The sequence below is a fragment of the Dermacentor silvarum genome, chromosome 3, assembly GCF_013339745.2.
Source record: "Dermacentor silvarum isolate Dsil-2018 chromosome 3, BIME_Dsil_1.4, whole genome shotgun sequence".
In the NCBI taxonomy this organism is placed as follows: Eukaryota; Metazoa; Arthropoda; class Arachnida; order Ixodida; family Ixodidae; genus Dermacentor; species Dermacentor silvarum.
In genome coordinates this window covers 185,355,241-185,374,901 of record NC_051156.1, presented here as the reverse complement: position 1 = coordinate 185,374,901, position 19,661 = coordinate 185,355,241, and the positions used below count along the sequence as shown (strand labels likewise).

Sequence of the window (19,661 nt, the reverse complement as noted above, 5' to 3'; positions counted from 1 at the left end):
GCAGCAAGGCATTTCCACGGAGAGCGAAACTCAGATTCTTACAGAAAGACGGAAAAACTTAAAAAACTCACGATCGGAGTGGCAGGGCGACGACCGACCGCTTGGCAAGCGCATGGCGGGCGGGAGCAACTAAAAGCGCGCGAAAGCAAGTTTCGCGCCGTTTTCGTGACGTCGGACATACTGTTGGGCTAGTTGGTTAATCATGATGTAATATGGCAACGCACTTCGATACAAGGACGTAATAGAGTGAATAAACACGGGAGCTGCTGAGGGTTGAATCGATTGTATAATACGTTATGAAGCGTTGTTTATTAAAAACACAAATGGAGGATTAGGCGCAAGCAGTAGTTTCTGCGAATGATGGCTGCAAATGATGGCTGTATAGCCTGTAAAGTAGGGCTTCCTAAGCGACATATATCCTGCTCCATTACGCAAGTTCTCATGTTTCATATGTCTATAGTGTGCCCGCTACGGTGAAAATTTACCTTACTTTTGCTCCAATTTTATGTTTAATTAGGCGCAGTTGACGTTTTGAAATATTCTAGAAGTATTCGAAAAATATTCTTATTTACGAATAGTGACTATTCAATTCGAAAGTTTCGAACATTCGCACACTTCTGATAATAACGTCACTACATCAATCCGGGAACAGTACAGGCAAGATAAGCGCTGATTCTGACGCCCCATCTAAAACACGGCGGAAATGTGTTCGATGTCCAGCTGTTCGTGAAGAAAGCGAGGGGCTTTGGTTTGGCATTCTGCGTTGTCGCGAAGCCTGTGCATGGTCACAGAAATTGTCCAGCGTAGTCCGATAAGGGGACCTGCTAAATTTCGAAGCGCACGCATATATGCAACAAAAACGGTAAGTTTCGCCAGAGCTATTTTTTGATTTCTTTCGGGCAACATTTGCAGCTGTGTTTCTATATAATAAGTACCTCGCTGTTCCGGGCGGAGCCCTTCTTTAGCAGGTGTGGGCGTCTGTTCACCTGTAATCTTTTCCCTCGCACGGTCACGATGATTCTACACCATGAACAGGGCCATGTCCAGAAAAATCAATCTCTGTTATATATTTTGGGTACGGAGTCAAAAATGATTTCGAGACAATATTATGAATAGGGTCATCCATCGACATGATCCGGAAAGAAGCCCGTTATACAAAGTCAAGTAGAAGAAAATGATGATCGAAGAGTTTCCGCACACGGCCTGCAGATATATATGCTGTAACGCTATTCTCACGAAGCGCTGTCACGCGTACGTTTTTCCCTCCGCAGCTTTTCCTTCATTTACCATGACTGCACGCAGACAGGCCGCTTTGATCTCAATTTCGTTTTGTGCTTTTCATCGCGACAGCAGGAAACGGGGGATAATAAGTTTTTGCTTAGTCCCATTCTGTGGACAATGGCATGAGGGGCGCTTTGCTGTTATTGAGATCCACTGTGCGAAATTAATCCGAAGCTCTTCCTCCACTACGACGTTCCTCATGAGTCACGAGCCACTGTGCTGCGAATACATGGAGGTTAAACAGGCCTTGAAACACTTCGTGAACATAGTAAGAAAACGTTGCCGCTCGGTTAACGAGGCTCCTGTGAACATGTGAGCCAAATATCATTGTACTGCATGCAGCTGGAAATTCACAATCCCGTGTCAACAGCAGTGAAAAAAATCGATTGCTCTCGCTTCCGCAATGTCGTCATATAGCGTCATCGCAAGCAGCTGCAACCTCAACAGCTATTGGCTGATCGTGTGGTAGCGATAACAATCTCATTATTGCAATTATTGCTCATTTCAGGTAATTGAAAGATGTATATGTCTGCGATCTCGGTCTCTGAAATTGCAGTGGTTCAATGCGGTTAAACCAAGTTTGTCGAGCGATATCGCGGTTTTGCATGCTTTGAGAAAAGACACAAACGCTGCTCGGCGCCGTCAGCAACTGCCGCATCTACAATTGCACCGCAAGACAACACATAGACGTTGCTCGGCGCGACAGCAGCAGCAGCTAGCGAATTGACCTTCATGCTGCGTCACCCTTCAACGCGAACTAAACGTCGAAAGCACAGCGCATACGAACCTACCAGCACTCGGCGCACTCCCACCAAAGGTCGTGGGTTCGAGTGCCTTAAATAACTGTATATTAATTAACGGTGTCTTAATTAACTTTGTCTTAACGCCAAAGGTGGTGGGTTCGACTCCCACCGAAGGTCGTGGGTTCGAGTGCCCCAATTAACTGTATCCTTATTAACACGATGGCGATGGTGACCCGTGCACCATCAAAATTGTCTCGTGAGCGTCGAGTGAGTGAGTGAGTGAATAAACTTTTATTGGGTCCAGCAAAACGCGATAAAGCGCGCACCCGGCTAATCCCACAACGGGACTGACAGGTCTAGCCTGCCAGCCCGATCATGGGTGCGCTGGACGGCCAGGATTTGGTCTTCAAAGAGGGGACTTCGCAAGAGCGCGTCCCACTCTTCCTTGCTGAACTTCGGGCCCAACGACTCGCACTCCCAGAGCATGTGAGCCAAAGTAGCAGCCTCACCACAGGCCGCGCAACAACAATTCGGATAAATATCAGGATATATGCTGTTAAGAGACACCGGATTTGGGTGGGAGTTAGTTTGCAGGAGTCTGAGCGTGACCGCCTGCGGCCTGCTTAGCTTAGAATGAGGCGGCGGGAAGACCCTTCTCGCTAAGTAAAAGAATTTAGTGACTTCATTGTGCGTGATAGGCGAGTCCCTGTGGTCGGGGGGTGAGTCGTCCGATCCGAGGGCAGCGCGGTCGGTAAAGCCACGCGCAGCCTCGTGGGCAGACTCGTTGAGGTTCAGAGAAACCCCCTCGACCACCCCGACGTGGGCAGGGAACCAAAGGATGGAGTGTGTGGAGCTGTCGCCTTGTTTGGTGCATTTCAGAATTTGAACTACCTGCCGGGCTACCCGGCCTTTCTGGAATGACCTGACGGCCACTTTCGAATCGCTATACACCCTGTCTCTCCGACCGTCTTTCATGGCGAGTGCAATGGCAACTTGCTCGGCCACCTCGGGTTCCGTCGTTCGAACTGAGGCACAGTTGATGACTTTGCCCAAGGTGTCCACGCGAGTGTTGCTTGCTTGACCCGCGCACCATCAGACCTGTTGCGCGAGCGTTACGCCGGTAGTGGCCCCAGTTTCACATTGGCTGAGCTTGGTCATATTTACGGAACCAAGCGTTTTCTGGGTTTGTACTTGAAGTAGCAGAGCTATCGCTCTTAAAACCGTTGCATCTTTGCACTGCTGGCCTAAACAGGACAGTCGCATGTTGCTGCGTCTGCTGGGCGTCGCCTCCGAGATGAAAAGCTAAGCGTAAATACCGCGGGCGCCGCGAGGTGCCGCCACGAGCCGTCTCGCGTTCAATCATTGTGCGGGGCCAGCGGGGCATTAATTAGGGTGTCTCAATACGCACCCCCTACGCCGCTTCGTACGAGAAGGATGTCAAGACACACTACGGGGCGTTGATCCCTTGCACCCCCTTGCCGTCTCCCCCACCGTTTATATACAGACTATATCTTGATACGTTGGACTCGCCCTGTGTAGCTTCCAGCGCGCTCGTAGAAACAGTAAAAGAAGAAAGCCGCCGATCGGTTCTATAACTACGTATAACTTCGCTTGTGCTTGGAGGATTCGAAAAATTTTTGCAGCAGGAGATTCGTACGGCGACGTAATTTATTACTGATGCCGTTCTATGATTAGCTAGAAAAGTGTTTCAGGGCACTTTGAAGGCCCCACGAATTACACTGCAGGGCTAAGAAAAGACGCCACCGTTGCCACCAAATTGCTTTTTTTTTTCTATCATCTATAGCTTGGTGCTACAACTTCTGATTTATTTTGAAATTCCTGGATGCAATCCTACTCCCTCGCTCAGCAGGGAATAGGGAAAGCGGTTTGAAGCGAGAGGTACTTTGTAGAACTTCGTAGAACGGCAACAGTAACGGAAAAGCGCGCATCTTCTTTCTTTCGTTGTTCTTTCTGCGGCAAGAAATTTATATCTACTGCTTGATTTGGACCTATGAGAAGAAAGTTTGGCCCCGCCTAATGAAAATCCATGCATACGCATGCACACGTGCTACTTGCACACTTCTTTGTAACTTTAATCGTTGTTGCTCTCACCGGCCTCAGCTACCGCGGTCACCCAGTTTAGATCAGAAATCAAACAGCGTTAATTTCTTTCTTTTTTTTTTGAATTCACAGCTGCTCCTCACAGGACATTGCAGGCTTTGAAATTAGTGTTTGATTACTGGTAAAGCAGCATATGGGCGACTACGCGAAACGTCATTGAACGACACAAGCTGTCTGCAAAACAGGTTGCAGGAATAACAAGCGAAACGAATCATCTGACGCGTGGTGCCGAGAGCCAATTAATTACAGCATGCAGTCATCGGGAACCTCTGTAAAGACTCTACTTAGCGCCGTTCATTAAACGTTACTGCGAGCCGACGCAGGAATCGCAAATGCGACAAACAAACTGACGGTCCGCGCGCCGTCCTCGCTCTAAGCAATATTTCATTGCCTAACTTGTAAATAATCCCAGAGGCTGCAGAACTCAGTCGCGTGATTTTACGATAATCATTGTCGGTAATACTGCATTTGCCGCCGACCGTATATAGCATCATGGCGCATTCGCCAGAGCTGGTCAGATTTACTTAACCATGCATGGTGCTATAAGCTATATATAGCAGTTAATTGCGTCCTCGCCACCTTCCTAATTGCTCCGTGGTCCTCATATATAATGAATGCATACAGGGACCCGCTTTCTCAGCTACTACGTGTGAAGCGAATGGACGCGCATCGCAACAGTTCGTTGCACCTGCGCGTCGTGTGACTTCACTGCTTCACTCTAAAAACGACAGAGAGGTAGAACTGCGCCTGCAACTTCTAGGGAGCCTATACATGTGAAACAGCGTTGCACGTAGGCTCCCTAGCAACTTTCCATGCAGCGCGTCCCCATGTGTCCGGCACTGCATTTTATTGCGATAGCAATTATATGGACACTCCAAAACGGATTTCTGCCGTCGTCGTCGCCGTTGCCGTGAGGTTCCGTATGACGTCAACGGCGATGAAATCGTCGCCGCGCTCCGGACGTTGTATGTGCGAGTGAAAGGGCGCGAGGGACGCGCGCTTTCACGGGGAGCGAACGCACGTCGGAGAGCCCAGGCGCGTTCTGCGCCGTGCTCCCTGAAGGGCTGATGATGATAAGTGGTTCTTGAGGGAAAGGGAAAGGTTGGCGCTATCTTCTGCAGCCCTTGAGCGAGCACGGCTCAGCGCCAACGGGGAGGGGTAAGTGGGAGCGAAAGAAGGGATAGAGTGGAGTCGCCATGGCTGGGCGAAGCAAAACCGGCAGGCATAGGCGGCACGTATCAGGCCGAGATGGAAGGCCTTGGTGTGCTGCAGAGTCTGCAGGGGTGTTGTGCCAGGCCGGTCAGGCCCGGGGTGGGGTGGGAGGCCGTGAGGCCTTTCCGCTAGTAGAAATGTCCTTAGAGGCGTGCGGAGAGCCCTGACGAGTCAAGGAAGTCCACGACGCCTCGAAGTGCAGAAAGGTGGTGTCGGCCGGGGAAGAGGAGATCTTCCTCCTTGCCAGAGGGGAGGCCCAGGCGGCGGAACTCCTGCAGGAGTGGGCCCCGCTGCTGGAGGTACGCCGGGCAGGCCAGCAGGAGATGTTCGATCGTCTCCGGCTCCCCGCAGGAGCTGCAGGCCGGGGACGTCGCTCGTCCCAGTCGGTAGCTGCGTGCTGCCGTCCAGCTGCAGCCGATGCGGAGCCGGAGAAGGAGCGAGGTCTCCCTGCGAGCCAGGCCTCGCTGGGGGAGTGGTCGTGGGGGGCATCCCAGTGCCACCCGTTTGTCTGGGTGGTGGGTCGCCAGGTGTCGCCGCAGCCTCAGTCCTGTGAAGTCGCCCTCCGTCACGGCCCGACTGAGGGGCACAGTGGTGTGGTGGGCGTCCTTCGCCAGGGTGTCGGCTGCCTCGTTGCCCGGGATCCCTACGTGGGCGGGGATCCAGTGCAGGGACACCGGGTGGCCTGCGTCCTGCAGCGCTGTCAGCCGGGTAGACAGCAGTGCGACTCCAAGGCTGGCGCTTTCTGGCCTCTGCAGGCCGAGGAGGGCTGCCTTGGAGTCGCAGAGGATGGCCGCTGGTACCCCAGGAAGCTCCTCGGAGAGTAGGTCGACGGCCAGGTGGAGGCCTGCCACCTCCGCTGCAGTCGAGCTGGCGTGTCTGGGCAGTCGACACTGCCTGCTCTTCTGCAGGGCTGGTGCCGTGCAGGCCGCCGTGGCAGAGCCGGTGTCCGGTACCACCGAACCGTCGACGTACACCAGGAGGTGGTCTCCGAGGGTCTCGTCCAGAGGCAGGCGGCCGTCTGCTGCAGGGCGCAAGCGGGCGAGCGCCTCTTCGAAATCCCGGGCAGCTCCGTGGCGATGGGGACAGGAGGCCTCTGCGGTGGGGGCAGCTGTACCGCATTCGGCGGTGGGTTGCCAACCACCTCCTCGTAGAGGCGGCACAGCTGACCCATCCTTGAGGAAGGCCGGGACTGGAGGCGACGCAGCAGGCCTCTGCCATCAGGAGCATGGTGGAGGCGGTCGACGTGCCTCAGCCCCTGCTGCAGGAAGAGGAGCGACAGGGGCCATGCTCCAGCCTCCGCAAGGGTAGCGGCAATCTGGGAGCTCCGGGGGACGCCCAGGCAGAGTCGGATGGCCGCCCGGTGCTGCAGCTCCAACTTTTCGAGGCGGCGTGGCGGCAGCGCCACCAGCGGGAGGGCGTACCGCAGGCGTGATGTGGCCGCCGCCTCGTAGAGCCGCAGGGCCCTGAAGGGCTGCAGAATTAAGCGTCTCTTTCCTCCTTTCCATACATAGAGAGCAAACGCGACTTTTTCCGTCGCGCGAAAGGCTTGTCGACGACAATAGCTCTGCGCGTTGCTGGTGCTGCTGCATGTCCAAGTTTATACAGCTGATAAAAATACTATCCTTACTCCGTATAGCTCTCCACTAATTTGCAATCGCAATTGATGCTTCGCCTTTCGGGTGAAACTGCGACAATTTTTTTTCCTTGACGAACAGTGCATGCGACAAAGCTTCCCGCATGCAATTCGCTGTAATTCCCACCACAGCGCAGCTGATACTGATTCATGTACTATAGCTGCTACTCCATGCATTCATAATCAGATGCTCGGGTCTTGTACCACCTGGAACAAGAAAAGAAAAAAAAAAAAGAACGATGGATTTCGTTTGAAAATTGACAGTGCTTGAATCCTCGGACAGTGTTCTAACAATACGCGGGTGCGAAGTGGCACGACGCACCACGCAAGGCAACGAACGCTGTTGTGTAGGAGGAACAGCGCCCTGACAGCTACCAGGCGTCTCACAACGCTGGCGAGATTCGGAGTGCCGCCAGTGGCTTTGCAGGCGTCGCACCCGAATGTTAGACAAGGAGGTTTGAATATATATATATATATATATATTAAACCTCCTTGATGTTAGATAACGCACTAACTCGACGTTTAATCTCCGTTTGGGTCAGACCGATGCATGTACCCATGCAGCACCTCGTGCCTGCGCACAACGCGGCAGCGGTAGCAGAACGCTGCTCTTGCGCTTCGCCACCGAGCCGATTGAGCGGAGTAGTGTTAACGGTGTGTCCACGTCGCTTTATCATTTTTGCAGCCAAACACACTTCACCTCTCTAAAAGCACCATGGTGCTTGTCTAACGACGTGCGTCACACGCGCACGCACGTGTGCGGAAGTGCAGCATATATATACATCCTCATTCTCCTAGGCCCTCCGCCAAGCGAAAGTGCGTTATGGAACTAATGGAATTTCTCAAATTGCGTCAGAAAATTCGCAAAGTATGACTTACACACAAGCTGCAGACACGATATATATCTTCGGATTGTAATTCGAATATACAAGAAAACATAGCTCTGTTACGCGGAGATTCAAAGGCAAAGGCCTTTTCCAGCTGCCGTTTGAGGTCTGTCTGAGTGGCCGCGGCCGCGACCGCTAGGTGGCGGTACTATATTTAGGTGAGCACAGAACGAGCTCACGAAAAATCCCGACCAACTATAGAGACAGCTTCGCTGCAATATGCGGTGAGGAGAACGTTATTGACCGGCATTTTCGCAGTGCCGCCTGCATGGGCAGCGCAACAGGTTGAACGCTCTGCCAAAAGCCGCCTCGAGGACACGTGTGTTGCGGGGCTGGTGCCGTTTTTCTGACGTCATCGTTGCAAGCAAGTCACTGGCCCCAGTCAGAGAACGATACAGTTCAACGAAGAAGATGGGATGCTGTGCTTTCTCTGTTAGGCTTATATTAACCTGTCCTATAGACTGCAGATTTTCTGCAACTTCTACAACGGCACGTTGAAAGGTGTAGTAAAGACGTTACCGGAAGCCTGTCGGATGGCAGAGCTCGGCAAACTCTTTCGCCATGAACCACCGACGTTGTTCGTAGACACATAACAAAAATTATATCGATAGCAATATTTACATTAAACATACGAATGGGCGCGACTATACCGTTCAAACGGGGAAAGAAAAAACAAAACAAATAAAGATAATAAATCACGAGTCAGCGGTACTTTCTGAACTTATTTAAATATTTATTCCTCAAATTTCTTCGACTCGGTCCCCACACGTACGCGCGTCTGAACACTCTTTTCCGCGACGCCCTGCAACTGCACGCTGCAACCGGCCCATATATAGTCTCTTCAATCACAATGGTTCGTTTGATCACACACGCAAGTACGCAGCTCGCAGTTATCGACGTATAATTTAGTCATTTATAAACGTTGTTTTCGCCGCCGCAGATAATGAACGAGCCAGTGAAATTTAGCGCACACAATTTCGTAGTCGATTCTGTCGCCGTTAGGGTGGATGCTTGGGCGATTCGGTAATTCATGATGAAGGAGGGGAAAAAATCTTTATTTAAGTAAAGGAATGACTCTAGGGCCTATAAAAGGGATAGGGTGGGGTTTCAGGTAACGGAATCAAGTGCGACGATAGATGCCCGCCTCGCGTGCAAGCTCCCAGCGGGAGAGCTAAGCTGCGTGTCATTGGTTCTATGGTCGTCAAGTCTTCAAGCGAGGTGATGTGCAGTCGCATGTATTTTTGTAGGAGGTCCTGGTATCCGGGACAATTCATGATATTCTACACATACAGCGCGCACAAAGACAAAACACAAGAAAGAAAGAAAGAAAGGAAGAAAGAAAGAAAGAAAGGAAGAAAGAAAGAAAGAAAGAAAGAAAGAAAGAAAGAAAGAAAGAAAGAAAGAAAGAATGACGTAGCGCTTTGTGCGTGCGCCATTCTCTCTTTTGTTTGTTCCGTTTGTACCTGCTGTCTGTAGAAGACTTGTTCCCGCGTCCGCATGTACTTCCTTGATCTTACTTCGTTGGAAGCACCGACTAGTCACCAGTGTTGTCAGCAAGCAGCTGAGACGAAGATCGCCACAACGACCGGTGCGCGGCGAGTAGGCGACGTGCTGCAACAGCCGAAAGAAGCAATTGAACCTGCATGACGGTGCCGTGGGGCACAGACTACACCTGACCCGAGTCTTCATTATAGCGTCGAAATTCAAAGGGCTAGGAAAGGAGCGTGTATTGCCCTAACTCAAACTTAAAAATTCAATTCTGGGGTTTTACGCGCCAGAACCACCGTCTGATTATGAAGCATGACGTATTAGGTCAATCCCGGTTAATTGGGACCACCAGGGGTTTTTTAACGTGCACTTATAAGTCTAAGTACACGAGCGTTTTTTTTTTTTTTTGCAATTTACACTCCTCAATGTGTAGCCACCGTGGTCGGGAATCGAACCTGCGACCTCGTGCTCAAAAAAAAAAAAAAAAGTGCTTAGCACGAGGCCACTCAGGCGTCGTGCTAAGGAGTTGGAACGGGCTTCAAGCTGATAACGGGCAGTGGAACGGGCTTCAAGCTGATAAGTTCACCCACTGTTTCTGGTTAAAGATTGACATACGAGCAGTGTTGTACGGAACGGCGTTCCTGGAACAATTTCCTTTTGGGAGGAACGGAGGAATGCCCCCGTTCCGTTAAGGGATTAAGGAATTAAGAATTATCACTTCTTCTAGGTGTACACAATCCAGTACGTACTTGTACAGCTCATTGCATGTGTTGCCAGTGCATGTGTTATATGAATTGAAAATGGCTGAGGTCATTCATAGTATTATCGAAACCAATGATCCACTTCCAATTACATTGTTTAAAATCCCGCTACGAAATACAAGAGCTGCAACTAATCAGTGTTTTAATCTGCCTCCATGTCATAATTTGTACGGGAAAAGGCTCGTGGAATTTAACGGCGCACTTATTTGGAATTCTCTGCCAATACATATAAAAGAAGCCTGTAACTTCAGGTCTGCTGTCAGAAAATTGTTATTTTTTTTTTGAAGGAATACTGTCGATGAAAGTACACTTTTTTATATTTACATTCTTGCATAAGTTGTGCATGCCAATTTCATTGTTATGTAATTGCTTTGTTCGCTCGCGTGCGTGAAGGATAATAGAACACTTAGGTTATATTTGCATTAGTGTATGAGTTATGTATGTTAATATTACTATTATGTATTATGTCTTCTGTTTCTGTTTGCTCGCGTGCTGCGTTTTATACCCTAAGTTGTCTGTGGACCCGGGACTAGCCAATGGCTATGGGTCCAGTAATGCTTTTGTATTTTGTAAAGTATGTTGTAAATAATGAATGAATGAATGAATGAATGAATGAATGAAGGGTCGGTGGAACTGTAACGGTAACTCGTTAGGTTTAAGAAGGAACGGCAGACGGAACGGCGTTCCTTCTGTAGATGTCACACGGCAGTGAACAGACGCGTGCACGTACGCAGCACATCATGCAGGGTGGACGGGTGACCACATGAGGCGAAAAGAACTACCGCTTGCCTGTCACGTGATTATGGTGCCTTTCTTTTTTCGTGAGTTTTTTTTTTCTTAAAGGAAAGCGCGAGCTCGTTGTCGCCAGTTGCCTAATCCCAAGATGAAAGCTATCATGGATCCCAGACAATTATACGTGAGACCAGGCTACCATCAAGATAAAGACTGAGCTGGCTGCGTTGACCAAACCAGCCAGCGAATATGTTGCCACCTCGTCTGCGCCCGAAGAGAATTCTTCTCGTTCGAGAACCAAACCCTTTCAGCCGAGGCACAGGACGAGCTGTCACGGTACCTGCTGGTACCAGTTGACCTACCCACTGTCGCATATTAAGAACTTCGAGGGCCTGAACCAACGTTTCAAGTACAACACGGCAGTATTCTGAAGCGCTTCGGTGGAACGGCTCTTCAACATTGCCAACGAAGTGCTGACGAAAGAACGGGTTCCTCTGTCGGACACCAACATCGAGATGCAACTCTTAATAAGTTCAAATACGGGACTTTACTAAGTTGCGAATACATTTTTCCCCCACTCATACTGCAAAATCGAATGTGCATTCATTAAACGCCTATGTATTGTTCCTTTCGATGTGTTTTCTTGTGCAAGAAATTTAATTATATTGGTGCATGTGAGTAACTTTCTATTTGCACATCTGCAGTATCCTGACTGCGCAGTTGAAAACCGAAGTGGGAAGTGCCATATGTGTTGCACTTGTAATAGACGAACACCAAAGTTGCAGTTAGACATGTCCGGACTATGTCCGGTGCTCGCTGAAAAAATTCGTCTAGAAGCGTTTCTTTGAATTCTTTTTATCTCCAGATAATCTGCTGCTGACGATGTTCAAGTTCTTATAATATACGTAGTTCTATGTGAGTTCTAAATTGTTCACTTTATTTCGCCTCAGCATTACCCGGCACTATATATATTTTAATTTAAAAATCAAATGTAAAATTACTGTAACGACACGTTCTAATGTTTGAAGTGCAACTGGAACGCGTTCCTTTCGCATTAAAGGAACTTGTAACGGAAACTCGTTCAAAGATTGGGAAGGAACGAGCTTTCGTTCCTGTTTTAGAGGAGCGTGTACAGCACTGCTTACGAGGCATGTCCCAAAGGTCCGTGCACTACGTTAAAAAAGAAATTCATTTCCCCAACATTAAGTACATCTGTTCGGCAATCTCTCCACAACATGGACTATCGCGGAGAGATTGAGGTGAAGAGTACCTCGGCTACTTCATTTCTCTATATTATGCAGCAAGAAATAAAGGAATGGATGAAAGGGGCAAGAACCTCGTCAAGCTGCAAACAAGCGCCTTTTAGTTCTTGTCCGAGCATTCATCTTTGCAAATGAATATGTGATAAAGCTAAGATAAATAAATAAGAATTGAATAAAACGAATAAAGATAACAACATCACAATGGAGAGATCACTGACATCTGTCCGTGCCGCTAGCCGAATAATTCACACTTCGAAGTCATACATTAGTGTACGGGTCCTTCACGCACTAAATGGATGGTAGTTGCATAAATTTAGTCACCTTCAGAATACGCCCCATGACACAATACATTAGTTTCACTTCTTCCATTGCTGGAAGTACCCTTGGAAGTACTCTTCTGTTAAGCGCGCGCTTCAGCATCGATGTCGTCTCCTTTTGAATTGTCGTCGTGCACATCCTCGAAATGCCGTCCCCGCAACGCCAGTTTTCATTTGGTGAATAAAATGTCGCAGGGGGTTAAATCCGGCAAGTAGGGGAGGGTGATCCAGCACAGGGATGGAACTGCGTGCTGAAAACTAATGCACTATCAATGCAGAATGCGCAGGGGCATTATCGCAGAATCCAGCGCCCCTCTTTCGATAAATTTGGTCGGACGCGGCGCGAACGATCTCTAGGACTCTTCAGGACCTCCGCGTAGAAAACTAGATTGACAGTTTGACCTTCAGGCACAAATTCATGGTGCACAATTTCTTGACAGCCAAAAAAAAAAAAAAAAAAAAAAAAGCACTGAACATGACTTGGATATTTTTTTTCTTCTTCCGCACTTTCTTTTTTTTTTTTGGCCTTGGCTCATCCTTCTTTTTCCACTCCTTACGATGCGACTTCAGCTCGATGTCGTATTCATAGATCCGAGTTTCGTCGCCGGTGACGACCCTTTGCTGGAATTCATAACTGCCGTCTGAGGTTTAACAATCAATGCAACACTCTTTTCACACCAACTGTTGCTCAGGAGTGAGCAGTTCTTGCACCATCTTGGCGCAAACCTTTTTTATTTCCAAGATTTCAGTCAAAATCCGTTGAACGTACAACTTTTCCGAACCAATTGCTTCTCATATCACCCTAACAGTCATTCGGCGGTCACTGAGCGCAGGAGGTTGCACACTATCGATGTTTTCATCTTTGCAGGACGTGGAAGGGCGTCCTGACCTTTCACCGTCCTTGGGGTCTTCACGGCCTTCCCGAAAACGCTGGACCCACTTGAAGACAGTTCTTTCCTTCGGGGCATCCTTTCCATAGGCCTTCTGCAACATTTCCTGAATTTCTTCACCATTCTTGCCCACTTTCACGAAAAACAATGTATATTTATCCTTTGTTCCGGCTGTTCATCGGTCGCCATTTCAACAAAGGATAAAAATGGCTTCCACAACAAGTGCGGCTCGTATTAGGTACAGCAGTCCGGATCTTTTCTAAATCTAAACGGATCTTTTCGAGAGGAGAGAGCGAGAGAGCGGCGTCGCTGCATCCTCTCCCACTTTTTATAGCTGACCGCGGCATGAACTTTTCGGGGGATACCTCACATGTAGCCCTTAGACTCCCTGGATACAGTTTATGAACTGTGGACTTCAGGACAAAAGTCCAGAGGCTCTCCGCGATTGTTTCCGCCGGAAAGTGCCTGCTTCTTGCAATCAGGACAACCTTCGGATTATCACTGTTTCGTTTCCGTGTCGCAATATATTTCGTCAGCCGATTAAATGGGTCCTGAACCACCCCTCGGGCTTGGTGAAATAACATAGTCCGCGGGTAGCATACGCTGCTGCGAACATCAAAGCCAAGTTTTGCTTTCGGACGCGGTGCATGGAGCTCGCAAGCGGAGCGCGAAGTTACCTCTCTCTCAAATGCTCTCGTTTCAACAGAAGCCACGATCCTCACTCTCTTCTGTGTGATTTACTACGTAATAAAGCACATTCCAATACGCGGCCGATATTGGTCGCTGCGGTCGGCAACGACCATGTTTGGCTTACGCTTAGCGCATCGTAGGCACCAAAATCGGAATTCGTGGCGTCTACGTTACCTCGCAGTGTGCAATCGCGTTCGGCTTACGTTTAGGTCGTCGTAGGCACCAAAATCGTAAGTCCTGGCGTCTACGTTAACATCCAAAATGAAATTTGAACTGCGCGCCATGGTGACATCACGAAGGCGGAGCGTTGTGTCCCCGCCCCACTCCGCCGTAGCCTTCGCACTGCAAGGCATTGAAGGAGGAAGAGGAGCACAGCGGTGGCGGTGTTTGATTGCCAATAACTGCGCTTCTGCTGAACGCATTGAAGTACTTTTTGCGGCAAAGTATTTCTGAAATAGCATATTTTCATTTCAAATGTTTTCCTCCACTTCGACAAAAAGTGGTTCAGGGCCCCTTTAAGAGTGCTTCTGACCAAGTTATGTACATTTTTGTTATGCAGAAGCAGTGCGCATAGGTGCCAAGAGTTAAGTCTTGACAGCTTTATACCGAGCCTAGATGTTAGTGTAAACAAATTCATTCGTGACTCTCATTTGTTAACTCCTACTCCAGAGTGCTGAAAATGTACTAGTGCCAACTTCTTGGACCTGTATCTGTACCCACCTCCTGTATGAGCCTGAGAAGGCTTGCACTATAAATAAATAAATAAAAACGACAAAAATTTATCTAACTTAACTTGCAAACTGAAATTGAAGAAACATAAAAGGCAGCAAAGGGGAGGCGCTGAAGACGTGGTGTGGGAGATCAGCAGCTTCTATATCTGCTCAGTTGAGCGTTCGTGACAGCTCAATACCGGCTCTTCGAGAGTAATGATCCTTGTTGGCGTTACGCCTCGGCACCCTCCACGAAGATTACCGCTGCAGCAGCAACGTCCTAGAGCTTGTCTTCTTCCCTTCTTTCTTTTTGCAGCCGGACCAATGTTAAGTTTGACTTCGGCTATCAGTACTCATTTCTCTATTCTTGTATGCCGACTAACGCTGGGGCTGCTTCGCTGCACCTTTCTGATGTATCCCTGTTTTCGGTACATCAGAAACGATGGGCAAAAAGAAAGAAAGAAAGAAAGGAAGAAAGGAAGAAAGAACTTACCTTTTACCATTCTTTCGTTTATTTAATGAAGAAAGAAAGAAAGAAAGAAAGAAAGAAAGAAAGAAAGAAAGAAAGAAAGAAAGAAAGAAGTTACCTTTTACCATTCTTTCGTTTATTTAATGAGCCAGCAACGTGAGGCTGTACTCGTAGCCATTGTCGAAGAATAATTAGGCACAGCCGGCGCGTGGGCGACAATTTCTGGTAGAATGATAATATAAACGATTTCAAAGAGCGGCAGCTTCTACGCGCGTCGCTGGAAAATCCCGAGTCGGTTCGGTTTTGCGGGCACCGCGTTGAGCGAAGCATTAAAAATATATGCGTGCGCACTGTCTAGAGCGAGAGAGGGAGTGACAAGAGAGGAAGGCTGATGGTGATTGATTGATTGATTGACGAGGTCTTCATCTCGAAAGGTAAAACTGGGCTATTAGCGACACCGCGAAAGGGAAAAGTGAAATCCACTAGACAAGCAAGAAGGTATACAAAGAAAGCCCGTGTGCACGGGCTCTTTGTAGCTTCATCTAGCCACATCGCCATTGCTGATTGATGGAGATCGACTGCGGATTCTGTCTCTTCACCAGCGTCGCTTCCTTCGCTCGACTGACGCGGCCTTGAATTCGAGACTTCTACGTCAGCAAGGGTTTCGTGGGTCGCACGTATGAGACTATATATAGTCCAACCGGAGGGCTTCTTCGAGGGTAGTATTTAGTTTTAAACCACATGAGGCGCGGGCGTATAGTCGATACCAATAATGACTATTGCGTGCGCAGTCAACGCTCCTCCGTGACGTCGTGCGGCGTGTACGGCTAGATGTTACGTGAAGAAAGGCACGCGCCACCAGCGGAGTCTTTTCATGCATGGGCTTGAAAAACAAGCTTGTCGTGTCTGCGCCCGGGAACATTTTTACACTTCCTATAGCCACCTGTCTCTAGTCTCTTGCTTCTCATACTATGTGTCTCCGAGATGTGAGCTGAGCTGGCGTTACTTGCGGTAGCAAGGTACACTTAGTGGTTGGTTGGTTAATTCGGGTTTAATGGCGCAAAGGCGACTAAGGCGTGTTTGTAGTGGTTTGTGTAATCTTGTGTGAAGCCTCTTGTGTGTCATATGTATTTCGACGAGAAAAGTCGAAACGAAGCAGCGAAAAAAAAAAAAGACACAAGAAATGCGCTACAAGATCCCGGAGGCAACAGCCGTCATTCACCGAATGCATGTTAGATGGTGCCACACAACCGCACCGATGCAATAAACACAGAGGCTTCATCATGTCGAGTAATATACGGAATGATAATACTTAAGCTTTCCACATTTTTTTAAAGATCACCTGTCGCAGATAACATGATTCTTGTACTTCAGCCGGATTATTCAAAGAGGGGGACATTACCAGCCCGAGAAATCGAAACACATATTCAACTAAGTAACAGAAATGCACCAATAAACTTATTAATTAATTACTTTACCGCCTATAGTACAATTTACGAATTGTAGGCGGTGAGTTGGCAGAACGCACCCACTTGAAATGAATCTCCAGGATTACATCAGTTTCGAGATATTATTTCCCACAGTGTGGGAAGAAATACATGGGCGTTTCAGTTACTTTTGTGCATCAGTTCATAATAGACCGTTTTGTTAAAAAAGTAAGTGGAACAACACTGGATTTTTACGGCGAGTTTGATGGCGCATATTGCCAAGCCGACGTCTCTTTGGAAATTCTTTCCAAGTGAATACGCCTTGCATTCTCAGCGGCTACAATTTGTATATTGCAATACATGCCATAAAGCACTCAATTAAGAAGGTAATTAGTATTTTTTAAATTATTTGAATATGTCTTTTGATTTCTCGTGCAAGTAATGCCCCCCTCCCCAAATAATCCAGCTCAAGACAACAATTATGTTATCTGCAACAGGCAATTTTTTGAAAATTCCGGAAAAACTTAAGAATGATCACCCAGTATACTATATATACGTGCTCCTTGCAAGCGCAAGTTGGCGGACTTGCACCTGAAGCGGAAATTTACGAGCAAGAGCATGTAGGACGTCAGTGGCACCGCGTGCAACAGAGACTTGAATTTCCCGGCCCAAGTCCTCTCAGTCTTTTTCTTTTTTTTTTTTTAGCTGTGGTGGTTCGGCGTGTTCACAGAGACAAACCCATCAGGTCCAACTGCGTGTAAGGCCGATACATATATCACCTCGTTCGCAAAACCCCGACCGTCGAGGGACGCATACTCGCCGTCGATGACCAGCGCGCTTGTGAAACACCGCATGCCTACGGCCACCTTCAGTATACGCTGTAGAACGCCGTGGCGCTCAGGTATACAGCCTCCCCTTGGTTCTCCATATGCGTGTGTGTAGCCTTCGCTTGCCTCATTTGCGCTCGCGCGGGGTCTCCCCCGGGTGCCGTAATTCTACCGCGGATCATTACTTCCAAGCTGGAATGACAGCGTTTCTCACTATAAAATATATGGGCAACACGCCTGCGTTCATTCTTGTGTGCTGTGTATTGAACCCTGCGTGCAGTTCTGGGCTGTTGTGCGTGCGGGTATCTGTTACACTGGTCTGCTGCACTGAAAAAAAAAACTAACAAAAAAAAAAAAGAAAACAAACCGGTAAAGAATGCAAGGCGAAACGCCGAAAACGAAAACACGCAGCGGTTGTCGTATCGAGAGGCGTAGGATGAGAAGTGTGACGTGCACACGCAGCGCGATCTCGAAGGCAGTCATCTGACATGTAAGCCGTCGCATCAAACCCTAGCTGTTAGGTCAGGCTAGTTAGCAATAATAGTAGGAATAAGTAATGACAGAGAAGAGAACACAAGCGCTACAGTCAACAGTTTATCAGCAGTTTATTTGTTAGCAGTGTCAACGAAGTAGCGCAAATATACGGTGTGATCATTTCTAAGTTTCCCGCAATTAAAAAAAATCGCCTGTTGTATATAACGCAATCACAGTCCTTGAGCTGGGTTATTCAGATAGGCGGACATGATTTGCACGAAAAATCGAAACACATATTCAACTAATTAAAAAAAAAACAATACTGAACTTCATAGTTAATTACTTTACGGCACGTATTGCAAGTTACGGATTGTAGCCCGTGAGCTTGCAAGGCGTATCCGCTTGAAATTAATTTCCAGACTGACACCAGTTTGGAGATATGTGCCATCAAACTCTCCGTAAAAAATGCTCTGCTGTTTCACTTACTTTTCGAACGAAACACTTTCTTATGCATTGAAACACAAAAGTAACTGGAACGCCCAAGTATTTCGTCCCACACTTTGGAAACTAATATCTCGGAACTGGTGTCATCCTGGAAAATCACTTCAAGTGGATACGTCTTGCAAACTCACCGGATACGATCCGTAAATTGCAAAATGTGCCGTAAAGTAATACATGAAGAAGACAATTAGTGAATTTTTGTTAATACAACGAAGTGGTATTTTTGTGGTACAACGAAGTGACCTGTATAGCGAATGAATTCGAAAGCCCCAAGCAATTCGTTATATAATCCCCATTTGTAACCCTATTATTATGCACAATAAAGGACTCTCAAAGAAATTCGACTTACACAGAAGGGAGGTGCGCTTGCAGTCACTACCTTGTTGGTTAAAATCTCATGCTATATAAGCCGGAGAATAGAGTGGCACATAAACCAAGCGTCCCAAGAATGGTGTAGGCCAAAAAAATGCAAAAAATTAAGAAAGATCTAATAAGCCTGTGTCTATTATGCGCATTGTACTCTTCTATTATTAGATCTCTGTGCTTTAGAAACTCCCATTTATCGTTAGTTGCACCACATGATTATTTATATTATTAATTGTATCTAAAAGGTCTCGGAACGAGGCATTGCATTGAGGGCGGGCATATTATAAGTACGGCAGTCATAGGTTACATGATCAGATGTCCTTCAATGGCGGACTTGAATTGGAGGTGATTCATTATCAAAGCGATGAGGGCAGGCAAACTCGTTCCAGACGTGGGTAGTACGCAAGAAAAATGGCTTTTGATATGTCCTGCTGGTGGCGCGGCAGATAAACGGCGTTTCGATGGCTTGCTTCTGCGGGATATGCGACGTGCAGGTCGACTGAAATCATTGTTAGGTTCTAAACGACAGAGGAAGTAGTCAAAAGGCCAGATAATTGGCTATCGTACGCCGAGAGGCGAGATTGGGAAGATTAAGTGTGACCGTTTCCGAAGAACTACAGAGTATGGCTATTACCGAATAGAGAGATATAAACACATATAGAAAGATTAACGATGTTTCACAACGACCTCTAGTCCGAGTCGTCGCTGTTGGAGTCCATCTGAGTCCATCTGAGTCCATGGTCTTGGTGGTGATACGGTGATGGTGAGTCCATTTGTCTGGATCTATTAATGTGCTTGATGGGGGCTATCAGCAGTGGTCATAGAGTAGGGCGTAGCGTTTCGGTGGAGCAGTCCAGCTCTACCAAGTAT

At 47.9% G+C, this 19,661-nt stretch overlaps 1 protein-coding gene across 2 annotated transcripts in view; it reads left to right on the top strand.

Moving 5' to 3' along the window:
• Positions 1–478: 478 nt before the first annotated feature.
• Positions 479–19,661, top strand: part of LOC119446231 (uncharacterized) — a 233,172-nt gene continuing 213,989 nt past the window's right edge. For both annotated transcript variants that reach the window (XM_049664019.1, XM_049664018.1), the window contains exon 1: positions 479–862. In XM_049664019.1, the coding sequence (XP_049519976.1) occupies positions 782–862 (81 nt within the window). In that variant the 5' untranslated portion in view covers positions 479–781. The remainder of the gene's footprint in view (positions 863–19,661) is intronic.